This window comes from Ostrinia nubilalis, chromosome 8 (genome assembly GCF_963855985.1).
Source record: "Ostrinia nubilalis chromosome 8, ilOstNubi1.1, whole genome shotgun sequence".
Classification (NCBI taxonomy): domain Eukaryota; kingdom Metazoa; phylum Arthropoda; class Insecta; order Lepidoptera; family Crambidae; genus Ostrinia; species Ostrinia nubilalis.
Window position 1 is genome coordinate 2,196,664 of NC_087095.1, and position 17,194 is coordinate 2,213,857.

Consider the following 17,194-nt stretch of genomic DNA (forward strand, 5'->3'; position numbering starts at 1 on the left):
GCCATCGACTCAAATTATCGACCGTAAGATTTACTCATAGTTCACTTTTGAATATAAATTGCGTAAAATCACTCACGATCACACAACAGTATTTTATATCAGCCAAGCGACTCTGCCGCCTTTCTCCCTCTCGATAGTGACATTGGAAGGTACTATATTATCGGCGGGAGCGGACGAGGTAGCGTTTGGGGGCACTTCGCTGACGCGGCGGCGTGTCAGCGAGCGCTGCGGCTCGCGTCAAGCGCCGCAGTCGATGCGAGCGCAGACAGCTGCGCTTAGAAGCGTGGCTGCAGCGAGCGCTATTTGCACGCACGCGATGACAACGAGATCTCTGGAGGCGGGCCGCGAGTCGTCGATTGTGGGGCCGTCGCTGTAGACAAAAGATTTTAATAGTAAAACAAATTCTAATCACGTGATTAAGGCTTAAGATTCTGATAAAGTTATAAATCAAAAGGGTCAAGATACAAGCAAATTTTGAAGGGTCAATCATTCTGAAAGGTCTAATTCCTTTTAATTCTTCTGTCTTCCGCTTTGCAATGTAGCAAAATAGGTCATTGCAGGCTTGTAATAGTCGCATCCAACTCCTCGTAAATATTTTGATGAAGATCGTTGCGGGTATCTAGCTATTTCTCGAGAATTTAACTGGTTAGGCTTTGAAGTTGACCAAGTTGTAGATTCTTAATCTATCCAGTAGTGAGAATGAGAGATGGGATTAGTCCAGTATCGAAATAAATAAGCCATATTAGATTACCTGTAATTAAGCCCAGGAGGGTCCAGTATCGTCCTACAGCACTGCACGACCAGCGCCAGCAGTAAGCAAGCCGCGGCCGCCCACAGCACACTAGCAACGCCCGCGCCCGCTCCCGCTCCGCTCGCTACGGCGCTCCAACCCCGCGACGTGTGTATTGATACAGCTGTGCAAATATTATTAGGTACCATAGAATGTTGCAGTCAAAACTCATAATCACTCAAAACCACTTTTGACTGGAAAATCAGTCAAAAGTAGTTTTGACTTATGTCCTCGGTCAATATCACTTTCGACTGATTTGTCCAGTCAAAAGTTGTTTTGACCAAGCGCGTTAGTCAAAACCACTTTTAGCTGCGAAAAGTCAGTCTAAATTCATACAAAGTGTTATTATTAGTGAAGATCATCTTTGTTATAAAACCATTTTAAAGTCTAATTTTGATATGATTTGTGCATACAACGTGATCACACTTTGATGTCTTATCATATTTTTATGAAATCTAGGTATTTGTCAGGCAAAAAATAAGTAAAATCATTACTTTGTATGAAGTTTGGACTGATTGGTAAAATTTTAAATTTGGACTGTTTTTTGCAGTCAAAAGTGGTTTGACTGATTTTTGACCGATTATGAGTTTTGACTGCAACAGATACATAGAACTTCTAGATTAATATGGATGCTAGGCAGAGGTGCCATTTTGTTAGTAAATATTTATATGTAATCTTACGAATGTCTGATCCGATCTGAGAATTTGTTTCCCAATATACTCATTTCGAGACATACCCTACTTTGGTCGGGATTAGACGTCTCCCGTGGGATCTCGACGAGATTTTCATGAACTACCCACGCGATCGTAGATGTAGGTAAAGTATTTTGGGATACTTGAATATTTAATGTGGGATTAAGCTTAATCTACACTAATACTCGTATTATAAAGAGGAAAGATTTGGTTGTTTGTATTGAAAAGGCTTTGAAACTACTGGACTGATTTGAATAATTATTTTACCATTAGAATCTTAGCGAGAAGCCACACGGTGCGGTGCGGCGCCACACCGCAAACATTTTGCCGCATCACTGTACACATGTGGTATGCCGCATAACGGCACCGTCTCGCTCAATCGAAGTGCGGTGTGCCTGCGGTGCGGCGCCGGAACGCACCGTCTGGCATATCATTGATTTTTATATGCAGGACGCCGCAGCGACATCGCTCCGGCGCCGCGCCGCGACCGCACCGAACCGTGTGGCTTCTCCCTTACATTATTTCTGATGTACGAGTGTTCCCCAGTCACTTAGTTTTCTGATAAACAGTAATATTCAGTCCCAGAAGATGATTATCTTGTTAACTATGAACATCTCAGAAGAAAATGGGCGATGTTTTCTGCAGCCATTCGTTGGCTAATCAGAACCATTGATTTTTATTGCTTTGTTCAGTGACTGTAGAGCAGGCGTAATTTAAATCTTAAATCAATTCGTTCACAATCTTTTTCAGTTTGAATCGTTAGAATTTTAAAAGCAAATTCAAATGTGCAGAGTCTGCACTGCAGACAGACATTTTAAGTTATTTATTTAGTTCTCTTAAGAATACACTTTTGCAATTTGAATTTGCTTTGACAAATCTAAAATTACGTAGAAACGTATGAACACGAAAATCACGAGAGATGTTTCAATTTAGTTCCTTTTAAAGCGGTACAGGGTATTTACGTAAAAACACGCCTTTCAAACGATTAAATAACCTAGATTTTTTTTCAAGAAGTTTTTGTAACAAATCACGTCGAATTTATTCAAGGAATTAGGCTCGAGAGAGTAAAGTAGGCCGTGTTTATTTTATATTTTTGGTTAATGGTAGCTTGATAAATTAGTATGACACTAATTACTCTCGTGATGAATCACAGGATATTACTGTCAATATGAATAATTTGTAAACTCAAAAAGTATCGAAAACCTTGAGAAAATATATCGCAGCATAGATGGTTGAAAAAAGATTGAGATCATAATAATTTGGCATTCTTTGGGAGTTTAAATCTAACAGTAAAAAACTGATGATGATAATGATGAGTTTTTCATATACTTAGGACTAGGTACTTAGTCAATTGCGCGTGATATAATACACTTTTTCCCACAGTTACTGTGAGTTTTCTTGAAGCTCTATGTTTTTCTTGGCTACAAGTATGTTAATCAACTACTACGTACCTACGCCCACTTAATCAAAATAAACGCTTTCACACCCATATACAGGGTGACCGGTTTCCCACAGCCGATGTTGAGAACAGCATTTAATGGAAAATGTCCTCTCAAGTTGCAGATTACTAATAAATAAGCTTACACAAAGAAAACTTTGATAATGTGGTACAAAATGTAAATGAAACAAACTATTTTAAGACTGGGTTGTACCATTATAATTTAACTTTGACAAACGATCTGTCAAAGTCCATACAAAAAGCACCGGTTATCGTTATAGTTACCGTTAAAGTTAGGTGATGCAACTCAGCCTTAGAGAGCTAGACCTGGTTTGGTTATAGGTTAAAACTCAGTTCGCACGTCACTTTTTAGTACATAACCAAATTCTGAAAACCAGCGTCGTGGCCTTCCCCACCGTAGGCCACGGCATATGCTGAGTGGAGTCCCATTGCGATGGGCATCGCTGTTGCGACAGGATAACACTGCTCAGTTCACTTTTTATTTCCTTGTAATATTTATGTGCTATTTCTGTCTTTTTTTCTGTATACGTTCTCTGTCATGTATAAGTGATGTTCATCGTAATAAATGTTTCTTTCTTTAATTTTTTTTTAATGTAAACAATAACTTGCAAATGTCAAAAAAAATCGGCAACAAACCCAAACACCCTGTACTGTTTGCGAATGTCTCGAAATCCCAGAATCTCGGTAACGTTGTTAGTTTCCAGTTGTGAGTTAGTCTTGGCTTAATTGGATCTAAACACTCATTAGTCGGCACGCTCTTTGCCTACGATATTAGTGTTGCTAAGCATTTCCTTTGAGGTCTAATTGTTATTTTGATTGAAGTTAAAATGTCGATTTACTTCCTTCTACCGCTAGTTTATAGTCTGTTGAAACTGTGAGTGAAAGATATAATGAATTTATAATATAAATATGTGTTGGTAAGCGCATAACTCAACAACACCTGGACCAATATTACCAATTCTTTTTTTTCAATGTTTGTTGAAGTCCAAGGATGGTTTTTACGGCGAGATTTACAAAAATCAATCCCTAAAGGGGTAAAACGGGGTCCACACGTATGAAGTCGCGGGCGGCCGCTAGTTTATTATAAAAGTAGGTACGAGTATACCTTACTTCTACTGCTCTATTATAATTTGTCCCCCTTAGTAGTCCACTGCTAAATGGTAGTATTTCCTGAAGAATACCATTCTCTTACTTTTTTCATTTAACCTCTGCAAGATTTACTTTTGTAGGCCTAAGATGCGCGTCGTGATAACTTTTATCGACGTCAAAATGTATGGGCATAATCGATAAAATAGCGTGATAACCGCTTATCGAGGCGCGCATCTTAGGCCTATTGGTCGTCGGCGCCGTTTATCAAGCGTCCTACACCACGTTTACTTAAACATGTTGACGATTCGACAACAGGTTTATACCACCTTTCCTCAGTTATTCGATAGATATGGCCAAGCCAATAATATTATATGTATTTACCTGCTGCAACTACACTGATCCCTCCCGCCGGGATGCCGAGCCCCATGTTGAACTTCTGCCTCTCTTCTATGAAAGCCACGCTTCCCATCACCATAGCTGATATGCCGCATACAATCTGCGACAAAAGGATACAATTAGGTCATAGCAGACTTATCAACTTTCGCGAGCTGTCATCGCTATTCGCGCGCTGTCAACCGCAAGGCGAGGCGTTTACGTTACAGTATGGAGTAAGTGAGCGTTGCAGTATGGAGTTTCATTATAGGAAGAATACTGACCGCCTCGAGTTGATACGGTTACGATCCTTTTCCTTTATTAAACGGGATTTTCCTAAAAATTATAGAAGTTTCAGAAGTGAGAAGTGTTTTGTATGTGTAGGTATTATTAATTCAGCTCACGAAGTCTGAGATTAAACCAAATGTGTTTCATATCAGAGCCTATTTACTGTTTTCAAAATGACTTATGAAAAACCATTATTAGGTATTCGTCGTTACCGAAAATATAAATGTAAAGTCCTTTTCCTGTTTTAAATAAACCGTAAGTAATAAAAACGCCTCGCAATAGGCAAATCGAAAAAGTTTTGAACTTTTACCGATATTCTCAAATTGCTACCAAACCACGTAAACAGACTCGAGTCAGTAACTTATGTGTGATGTAAAAATCTACGAATTCCCGGTCATTATCCATACTAAATATCAATTAAATTATTTTTCATCTGAAACTAGCCGTTACCTTAGTTTATCTTGATTTTTATACCTAGACTCAAATTACTCTTAAATCTATTTATAGTAAACAAGCAGTTCAGTTTTCTCTTTTAAATTATTCTAGGTGGATGAGCCTCACTCGCTTACAGTAATTCAGAAATAACTGTATTTTGGTTGGTTAAGCAGCAATATAAAATTGAATGGAAAAAATTTGCTTCCAGTTCTTTGTGAAATTGTTGAGATAGGCAATTTCATCTGCCCTAAAAGAACTTGACAATTTGTGTATGTTCCATAACGTTTAATAAAAAGGTTTTCCTCATAGGTGCGCCTAGGCCACACACATCGCGATAACATTAGGTCGACAGCAGAGCGAAGTCCTTGCGGCTACGGTACTGTTCCCACCTCTTGTTCCCACCACTGTAACTCCTGTGTAGCCAGGATCTACAGCTTGAGCGCCAATAAAAACCCAACAAAGGTCAAGACGTTTGTCCCCGGGGAAAGTTATACTGTAATTAGACCCGTAAGGAAATTAATCAGAAGAACAGGAGGAATTCGATGATAAGGTTAAGAAAAGATATACACCACGGACAATAAGCATCAATTATTGGGACCTATCTTGTGAGCTATTAGTTACCTGCCAATAATATTTTTCACAAAATCGATTAAAAGCAATCTGTATCCCTGCGACTTTGTAAAAAAGTAGTACAGAAGTAGTAGTAAAGAAGTACACGCGAACACTTGGCTACACTACACACATCGCCATAGCGCAAATCTTCGGGTTATCGCGATGTGTGTGGTCTAGGGGTTATGGAAATTCTTTCAGGTTATGAGTCACGTTTTATTGTTGACATACGCCATTCACTCACGCGTTAGCGATCATACATTATGTATGTTCTTTCAGTGTGTATTCTAGCGTTATTATTCATGCTTTGAATGCTTGATACGACGTTGAATGAGAAGAGGGCTGTAATAACAAAATTAATGTGTGAAATATTTCCAACCTCTCGTTTCCATAATTACTACTCCTGTAGAACCATTATAATATACAGGCAATTAATGAAACTCAACAAGTGACAGTTGCGTAGTCCTGGGAGTTAACAAAACTAGCTAGAAAATAGGAATGTAGATATTTAGAGACTTCCCTCTATTGCAAAACGGAAGTCAACGTGAGAATTTCAAGTTCTATTCCAGAATAATGAGGGTATAATGTTTGTAATGTTCTGTGACCAGTGTGTGTTGCCAGTGATGGTATACGGATCTGAGACGTGGTCGCTTACTATGGGCCTCATAAGAAGGCTCAAGGTCACCCAAAGGGCGATGGAGCATGCTATGCTCGGAGTCTCCCTGCGTGATCGAATCAGAAATGAGGAGATCCGTAGGAGAACCAGAGTGACTGACATAGCCCGCAGAATCGCTAAAATTAAGTGGCAGTGGGCGGGGCACATAGCTCGAAGAGCTGATGGCCGCTGGGGCAGGAAAGTTCTTGAGTGGCGACCACAAGCCGGAAGACGTAGCGTGGGCAGGCCTCCCACTAGGTGGACCGACGATCTGGTGAAGGTCGCGGGAGGTGCCTGGATGCGAGCGGCGCAGGACTGGTCTTTATGGAAATCCTTGGGGGAGGCCTTTGTCCAGCAGTGGACGTCTTTCGGCTGAAACAACAACAACAATGTTTGTAGCTAAGCCATTAACGCTTCAAACAAAGATCCCTGTTGAAAATAATGTTACTCGATAGAGGTGTCTTATTTATATTCTCTTTGGTAAGGGCTTGAATTGGTTCTGCTTCTTTTGTGATGATGTTCAGCACTTAGTATATGTACGCAGACAGATTTTTTGTTTGCACCGTATACCAAAACACAACGATCCAATGATTTATTAAAACTTGACTTAATTAATATAAACATTTTAACAATTTAATCAGATTAGCTTCCGGGATAAATTTTAATAAACTTCTTGGGTATTAAGGATTCATTAAACAGTTAATTAATCACTCACTATAAATTGAAATGTCAGACCTTAAAATACGACGTTTATAATAAATTAAGTATCGAGTTAATAGGCTGGTTACAATAGTCAGTTTTGGATTAAGAAAAAGTAAAAAAAAAACAGAAATAATCCATATCCCAACTTAATATTATAAATGCGAAAGTAACTCTGTCTGTCTGTCTGTCTGTTACGCTTTCCCGCTTAAACCTCGCAACCGATTTTGATGAAATTTGGCATAGAGATAGTTTGAGTCCCGGGAAAGAACATAGGATAGTTTTTATCCCGGTTTTTGAAACAGGGACGCGCGCGATAAAGTTTTTCTGTGACAGACAAAATTCCACGCGGGCAAAGCCGCGGGCGGAAAGCTAGTAATATTATAAATGCGAAAGTAACTCTGTCTGTCTGTGTCGCTTTCACGCCTTAAACACTAAACCGATTTTGATGAAATTTGGCATAGAGATAGTTTCAGTCCCGAGAAAGGACATAGGATAGTTTTTATCCCGGTTTTTGAAACAGGGACGCGCGCGATAAAGTATTTCTGTCACAAACAAAATTCGATAAAGTATTTCTGTCACAGACAAAATTCGATAAAGTATTTCTGTCACAGTCAAAATTAAACGCGGGTGGAAAACTAGTGTTTTATATTTCAGAGTAGGTAAGAAGTAACAGTTTGTGTTCTTTAGCTATTATGGTACTAAATTGTGGGTTGGCCGTCACTACCCACGCTGGCCAGACGGTTAAGAAAGGCTTGACGTTTGCACATTAGTCCCCTAGTCGCTTTTTACGACGTCCACGTAAAAAGAGGGAGTGGCCCTATACTATACCGAACTGTACAGTTCACAAAACCAAAAAAAAAATTTGAAGAGGTCATACGTGTTTACAAATGCTCCCGAGTTTTAAATTCAAATATGGTGAAAATATTAGTTCCCTAGTGTTTAAAGTGAAAGATTTCGTTAGTTAAAAACTAAATCTCAGTGACCACCTAAAAAGTTTATAAACAGAAAGCTTAAATACAGTGAAATGATCAACGTAAAACTGCTAATTCACGGTTGCCGGTGTACCATAAACAACTGTCAGTGACAAAATTGACGGAGGAAGATAGTACCAACATAACATTTTGAAGACTCCGTTCGGAAACGCATTAACGCAAAAGCCTAAGACTTTGTAAAGAACGTTTCGTTTCACTGAATAAAAATTTATAAGCAAAATGACATTTACGTGCTCAAGATGCAAAAAAGACATCGTGAAAAGAGATTTTATTACATGTGCAGAATGTCACAAGTTTTATCATATAGATTGCACCAGTATTGGAGATAAGTTATTTTACTTAATGTCATCAGAAAACAGGAAAAAATGTTTATGTGATACATGTAGATTTGGAAAAAATGATGTTCCAGCTCGGATAAATATCCCAACGAGTAATTCTTTTGACTCACTGCTGAACATTGAAAGTACATCTGACACAGAGATAAATCAGGAGCAAAACTTTGTAACGATTCGAAAAAAAGTGCTTTCGATGTCTGATTTGACATCATCTTATTTATCCACAAATGATACTCCACCAAGTACAACAAGTTTTATTAGAAACTCGAATAGTTTACCAGAAGGCGCTGTGTGTAATAACTTGTTTGTTGACGAACTGAAGTCAGAAATCGAGAGATTACGGATGGAATTACAGATTGCAAACAATGAAATTGAAAACCTAAATAATATAAACTACAAATTAATTAATAAAAACCAAGAGCAAGATAAAATAATCAAACTATATAAATCGATAAGTATTGATGACATAAATACTAGTATAAGATTGAATGCCCCATCTATGTCTACTCCGATGAGACATTGCCAGCATATCAGGAAGCAGATATTGAGAAAAGAATCTCAAAAAAAAACCTCAAAAATTACGTATGAGAGTTCCATGGAGCCAAACAAACGTAGCCGTAACAATGTGTCAAAACTCGTCGATGATCAATCTAGTGGACTAAGACAGGACAAACAAAGAATATGCTTAATTAGTAGTATCAACAGGAATAAAATGTCGTCATTAGTGAGAAACCACTTTCCAGCTCAATATGATTGCTGCCATTACCGTATGCCTGGAGGAGGTATAGAACAACTGTCAAGCGGATTGGACAAAAAACTCGAAAACTTTACCTTAAAGGACTATTGTATAATTTTAATTGGTGACACAGACTTTAACGTTTCAAAGGATTATAGGCAAATGATTAATTTGCTAAATCAGAGAATCTTATCTGTACAGCACACAAATGTGATCTTATGTTTGCCTACCTTTAAATATTGTTATAAAGCAAATATTTTTAACAAAAGAATTGAATTGTTTAATGAACTTTTGTATGAGGATAACAGGCTTAGCGAGTATTGTTTTATTTTGGATTCAAACAAAAAATTGGAATATTCTTACAGTATGTTTTCTCATTTTTCTGGTAAAATTAACAAATATGGTGCTCAGACTATATTAAGTGAAATTGATAATTTATTGTTAAATATTGAAAAGTATGATAATGATTGTATATTGTCAATTAGTATGCTGAGTAAACAAAAACCTCATAAAAAAGACTCGTGTACCTTAAGCCCTATAAAACAAAAATACTCTTCCTTTCGAGCCAATAGTGAATAATCATAATATTGAGAAAATTGCTAAAAATACTAGTTTAAATATACTTCATCATAATATACAGGGTATTAGATCAAAATTGAGTCAGATTGAGATATTTTTGAGTAAGGAGGATTTCATGTTTTGTGCTTTAGCGAAACGTTCCTTAGACATCATGATGTAAAAGTTTTGCAGATACCGGGTTATAAAATAGCTTCATCTTATTGTAGACATAAATCAAGAGGAGGGGTTTGTATTTATGTTAAAAGCAATATACATTTTAAAATGTTGGAATGTGTAAATTCACTCAGTATGGATATTAATTTTGAGTCTTGTGGTATTTTGTTGCCAGATTTAAATTACATTATAATTTGTTTGTATAGAACTCCGGACTCTAACTTTGATGTTTTTATTAAGTCACTTGATAGATTGTTACATAAAGTTACAATTCGTCCTCAGCACGCAAAAAAGAAAGTAATAATTGCTGGAGACTTTAATGTAAATATTCTAGAAAACAGTAAAAAATGTCTATTATTTCAAAACACTATATCAAAGTATAACTTGAAATTTACTATACATGAACCGACTAGAATCACTTTGAAATCGGAAACATGCATAGATAACATAATAACAAATGTAAAAAAATATCGTTCTAAAGTCATGCATCTTGGTTTATCAGATCACTCTGGCCAAATGATTGAAGTACCTGGTAATATTAAGCAAACTGAAAAATATTGGTATGTCTACAAAAGAAATTTTAATAAATATAAAGATATTTTCCTAGAGTACTTGTCACAGTTTAGCTTCGCGGAAATCAATTTACATAATGATATCAATACAGCTTACAACACATTTGTTAATTTATTTAAATTGTTGTACGATTTATGTATACCATTGGAAAAAATCAGAGTTTCTCAGAAAGTTCGAGCAAATTGGCAAACAAAGGGTATATATCGAGCAAGCAAGGTAAAAAGAAATTTATACAATAAAATACTACATAAAAAAGATAAGACTTTAATACCATATTATAAAAAGTATTGTAAAGTACTGAAATCGGTAATACGTAAAGCTAAACAGAAATTCAATATCTCTTTTATGACAAAAAGCTCCAATAAAAACAAAGCCACGTGGAATCTAATTAAAAGGCAAACCACTCCACATAATACATTGAAAAAATCAATTAATAAAATAAATGTTAAGGGTGAAGAAATCACCGATGTGAATGTTATTGTTGAATTGTTTAGCAAGCACTTCATTGCGGCCGATGATACCTCCCCTAAGTCAAAGAGTAATTACCGCCCCACAAATCCCCACCCTTACAGCATCTATCTTGCACCTGTTGATGCAAACGAACTTAAAAAAATTGTAATTAACTTTAAGAATAAAAAAAGTTGTGGTTTCGACAACATACCCATTGAAGTCATAAAATATTCTTTGACATTTATAAGTGAACCTCTTGTGTATTTATTGAATTTGATGATAGAAACTGCTGTTTTTCCTGACGAATTAAAGAAAGCCAAAATAAAACCATTGTATAAAAAGGGGAGTAAAGAAAATGTCGAAAACTATAGGCCCATAGCGTTACTGTCTTCTTTCTCAAAAATTTTCGAAAAAGTTATTTACAATAGATTGATACAATATTTAAACAAATTTAGCTTGCTCAGTAAAAATCAATTTGGATTTCAAAAAAATAAATCTCCTATAATGGCTATTTTTAAGGTTTTAAATCAAATATGGAATTCATTGGATAACAAGATCCCATGTGTGGGACTGTTCCTTGACATGTCGAGGGCTTTTGACTGTGTTGCACATGATTTACTTATACGCAAACTAGATAGCATAGGTATCCGTGGTGTGGCGTTAAAGCTCTTTGAAAGTTACTTGAGGGACAGAGAACAGTCGACCGTTGTGGATTCATTTGACAGTGTAAATAAGAACTTCTATGAAGTAAAGTCTACATCTGTCAAGATGACAGTTGGCTTGCCACAGGGAAGTATTCTGGGACCCATTTTGTTCTTAATATATGTAAATGAACTTCCTAACATCATAAACCACTTATGTGTTTTGTTTGCTGACGATGCAACAATATTTATCCCAGATACTCAAAAGAATGGTCATCTCTTTGAAAGTTGTATAAATGATGTTTTAGAGAGGTGTATCGATTGGCTTAACTCATTGAATCTAAATGTTAATCTCACTAAAACAAAGTTCATACAATTCAGAAATTATAAAACAGTTCCTTATAGCTTAAACATTGCTGAACACGAAACAAAAATAAATTCAGTAGACGAAATAAACTTCCTAGGAGTAACACTCGATGCTCATCTAAACTGGAAGGCGCATATTTCTAATATAAATAAAAGAATATCCGCCTCTTGCTATGCTCTTTCTATACTTGCGGAAACAACTTCTACCTATAGAAGTGACTAGGGCTGCATATTACGGACAAGTTTACCCATTGTTAACATATGGAATAATTTTCTGGGGCAACTCTGTTAACGTCCAGTCTACTTTTATTCTTCAAAAAAAGTGCTTACGAATTATATACAACATGTATGTACGCAGACGAAACAGTAAGAAATATTTTTAAGGATAAGGGTTTTTTAACTTTGACTAACATATATATATTGGAAATAGCAATTTTTGTAAAGGTCAATAAAGAATATTCTACAAAAAAGGCTGCCACTCGTACAAATATTCGTGATAGATATAAATATGACATATGTGTACCAAATATAAATAGTAACATTTACCATAAGAGTGCCATAGCTACGGGCATAAAAATTTACAATAATCTGCCTACAGAAATCAAAGCTATGGAATTGCCTAAATTTAAATCAAAGTTGAAGTCTTGGCTGATGAAAAATGTGTTCTATAACCTAAGTGAATATTTTAGTATAAAGCATGTATAATTTATAAAAAGTTATTGTATAATTTATATTCTAAGTTACATACTAAGAAAATTATTATAAGTGCGGTCGGTAGCACATCGGACTATACGTGTTTGTTGCAAAGTCACCAGTACTACGTCGAAATAAGTTTTGTCTCGATGTGGCATCGTCTGTACAATTTAATATTGCATGCTCAATATGAGCAATCTGTTGTAACGAATTTTATGCCTTAACAACTGCAAACTGTACACAGAAAAAGCAATAAATACATTCTATTCTATTCTATTCTATTCTAATCTTTTACTTGCATTGGACTTGAAATCAAATTAATTATACGGCCACTGAAGCAAAGCCAATTGTTTTTGCTAGGCATTGGACCTAGCTGGATCGATTGCGTATCGCCTGAAAAACATTTTGCGCTTGTGGGTTAGCTTTTAAAAAACAATTGAACCCAAAACATAATAAAACGGGTTGAAAAACAGCCTGGCTTTTGTTATAGTTCAATGTTCTTTGTTCATATTTTTACAATTAGCGAAACTAAAGTTTATTTGACTTGCGAATAAGTTGATTGGTGTGGAATTATGACACTGGGGTAATGTAGAAACAACTCCCAGCTTTTAAAAGAACAATCACATTTCATTTACGAATAGAAACTTAAAGGCACATACAGCACATCAAGCTGCATTTTATGTGGCATCTATTTGGTTGTAATAGAGACGAGTTTGGGACAAAAATATATTCTAGTGTGATTGGCATGACAATCAGACTGGATTGCACTGGACTGGTCCTTTCATGTATTATCTTGTATGTCAGATGCATACTAATCTCAGAACTACGAGTACTGTATGGGTTTTGTATGGCTATAAGTTCCAGTAGTTGATAGGGACAGGCTTTATAAAGGTAGAGTATGAAAGACTGTTATTTAAACTACCAGCAAGATGATATGCTGCTTTTAAACCATAATTCAGTAAATAAATTCATACTTTTTACACACATTTTATATAAATTACCGATTATGTAATGTAATATCTAATGTATTTATTTAAATAATATGAGTACAAATACACCATGTAAAAATGTACAGTCGCTAATTTTATCGAAGTGTAATTTCTCTAAAATAACTGCTCTAAGTGCTTATCTATAAAAGTTTGAACTAATTATATTAATTGCGGTCTTTGATCATAAATTATTACACAGTTGACTGTACTTAGTAGGAATGAAAACTAAATTTATCCGCCCGTAAATAAAAGGTCTGAGAATTAATTTAGTTGAAACTAGAGCGTGAATAAGCAGGTAGAAATATTTCACAGTTAAATTAGTAAATGTGAACTGGAACTTTACGTGCGGACATTTTAATTAATTTGGGTTACAAATAAGATTCGTTTTAACTTATTATATTAATAAAGGTTAGTTTACTATATTTAGAACTGTATTTCGTCTGATTGGAAACTAAATATTTTATTTTATTTATTTAGAACAACAAACAAGACAGAAACAAATACAAGCAAAGGGGTTTACATACATTTATTTTGACTAGGTACTGCTATCCTAATTATAGGCTGCCACATAAGTATATTTGATAAATACGTCGGTAAAGCTAGCTGAAATAGGACGAGCGTTTCTATATTTGAAATGGAAGGCTTTTAGGGTTTTAGCATTAATGCGTACGTACACGATGGCCTTAATTTGAAATTGTGTATCTATATTTGAAATAGAGCCTTTTGGGAATTTAATAATAATACGAGCGTACTGATGGGCCATAGCTCAATGTTATTAATAAAGCTAATATTTTATTTTAACCGTTTGCTTTGAACCATTTTTCAGAACTTGACTCAATGTTATTAGTTATATTGTTCTTTAATAATAGCTTAAGCACAAAAAATACCCACAGGAACTTTATAAATATTCAGAAAGCAATATTTTTAATTTAGTAACTTATTTTGATCTAAGAAAATATTTCGCTTTCTTCTTGCTTTATTAGCCTTGTTTCTTGGAAGCGTATTAGATAAATCATTTTTATTTATTATTACGTCCTTCTACCAGAAAACGCTTTAAAAAGCAACGCCAAAAATGTAGTGTAGCATAGCAACATAATATCTATTGGGAACAAATCGTTCCTTTAACTTATACTCTGCACCAATACAATAAGGAAATCTTACTAACCAAACGGGTAGCCTAACATTGACGTTTAACCACAGAATAATAACTCTCAACTTTTCAAACTTTATGTGATTATAGCGAGTAGCTACTCCGATAGCCCGCTACAAAATTGCCTACGTCATGTGATATCATGATAAATTGCATTAGGACACGGTTGGAAAAGTTGTTCTTAGCGTTGATCAGAAAATTAATGCACACATTTCATAAATAAATTCTATCAAAAACATGTTCATATAAAATGTTGCGAAGACGAGTCCATAATGGTTCCAATTGTGAAAAAGTTATCAGATCTCATGTAGAGCCAAGTTTCTAACACGACACACTCTAAGGCTGGGTCAGATGAGATGGTGCACCATCTGACTTTAACTTTGACAAACGTCAAAAATATGCCAAACATAATACTTTTTCATAGTTACTGTCAAAGTTAGGTGGTGCAACTCAGCCTAACTCTACAAGACCTAACTTTAATTTTATACCTAAGTCAAAATACGTGCACGTGTCACGACCGTTTCATTACACATGAAGTAAAATATGACCTTAGCATGTTGACCAGTAGAGAAGGATTTTCGAAGACTTGAAAATTTTATGTGCGATAATCTTCAGATCGTCGCTCAGTAGATTTTGTCGTGACGTCATAAAGTCGTAGGCAATTTTGGAGCGGGCTCACGGACTAAACTGATCGCTTTTGTTCCAACTGTTTACATTCCAATAATGCTGATTCCGTATTCGACCCCTGAAGGGTAACGGTTATTCGCTTAAACAGTTGAGACACACTTGGCTTCTAAGGTTGTAACACACATAAGCGGGCCGGCATTGTAGTTTCGGCAGTATTTGTTGAACAGCAAAGCCGACCCGAAGAAACTACACATTTTCAGATACATTGGCTAATGTATATAACATTGAATAAGTTTTTTTTTTTAATAATTGTGCATTAAAAATCACTAATAGTCCCGTTAACCCCTCGGACTAAGCTAAATGATGCTTATGGTACGAGGGGGTTCACTATAATAGTCCAGCAACGGCAGGGTTTGAAACAGTGGAGCAGCGTTTTTATCTACCTCTCTCGAGTCGGACATCTTCATTGTTTGGTTACTGTCGTTTACAACATAATGTAGATAATGATGAACGCGTACGCACACACTGACAAAATTCGCCGCAACTCCCCGCTAATCCACGCAAAATTTTGTCAGTGTGTGCGTGCGCGCCGCATACGTATTGGCGCGCTCACATACAAACCGCGCTCGGGCGTTTCTATGAAGATGACCTACTCATTTGTATTTACTCTGATGATAGTGTGCATGTGGCAAAGCGCCATTTTCCCGAACATTATACTTTTAATGCTTACTATTAATCATGATTACTGTGTAATTTACAAGTGCCTATATTAAAATGATTTCTGTTATGATTTATGTCATTAATCTACTTATGACTTAAACGCCCGTCTGTGTCGTTTAATGCTGTCCCACTTATGTTGGTACCAACCCTTAGCTTTATTGTGGTAATATTGGGGATCGTAACCGCGGATCTCAGTTCTCAACTTCGCCCTACGGATTAATTTCATGTCGATAGCAACGACATAATTCCGTATTTCGTAGGCGTATAAGCACAGGTATAAGCTTGTACTTTGAAGCTTTGAAGATGTTATATTAAAGTGAATTTAATAATATCAAGTACTATTAATAACAAAGTTATGTGAAGATTTTAATATTGTGTGTTGTGATAGCCTTAGATGTGATTGACTGATTTTTGTTTTATGTTTACATTGAAACTCATGATTTACCTTTTTATTTATGAGTCTGTGATATTAATAAAAGGTCTCGCATTAAGCACACAGGATAAAATAAGGATAGAAATAGGAAAGTAAATCCAAATCAAGATTGTTTTTTTTATATTTAAACCGATATAATGACGGTCATTTTAAATTATTGATTTTACTAGTATTTTGGGACTATGGACTAAAACTATACTTTTTTAAAGTACTTACTCGTATACATTACCCGATAATTTTGTACAAGCAAATTACATTTTATCAACGGGATGAGATAACGTGTTGTCTGTTATACTGTTTCCATTTATGATTATGAACCGGAAAGTTATTTCCAACTTCCACGTTTATGATAATGAGAAAACTTTTTAACTGTTTGTGTATCGTTATTCCTAATAACGCTTCAGGAACGGTTCGTTGCGCATCTTTCCAGTTAAAAGAGTAAAACGTTTTGGGTCAAAGTTGTTACAGCGTTAATAATGTTTTCGGGTTTTGTGTTATTTTATTGCTTGTGGCCAGTTTTTGTTAGGTAAAGAATAACATAATGTTTTTATTTTTTCATTATTGACAAAAACTTCAATTAATAATCATGTAAATCATGGTTTTAAATAATATTACTGGAAAATTTCAGCATTTTCCAATGTAATTTAAATCTTTGCCGTGTATCAT

The 17,194-nt window shown here is 35.6% G+C and overlaps 1 protein-coding gene across 1 annotated transcript in view; it reads right to left on the minus strand.

Annotated features, from left to right (window-relative positions):
• Positions 1–237: 237 nt before the first annotated feature.
• Positions 238–17,194, minus strand: part of LOC135074112 (uncharacterized) — a 58,289-nt gene continuing 41,332 nt past the window's right edge. Inside the window, exons 4-6 of the mRNA XM_063968418.1 lie at positions 4,412–4,526; positions 752–914; positions 238–370 (exon numbers count right to left, since the gene is read on the minus strand). Of these exons, the coding sequence (XP_063824488.1) occupies positions 238–370; positions 752–914; positions 4,412–4,526 (411 nt within the window). The remainder of the gene's footprint in view (positions 371–751; positions 915–4,411; positions 4,527–17,194) is intronic.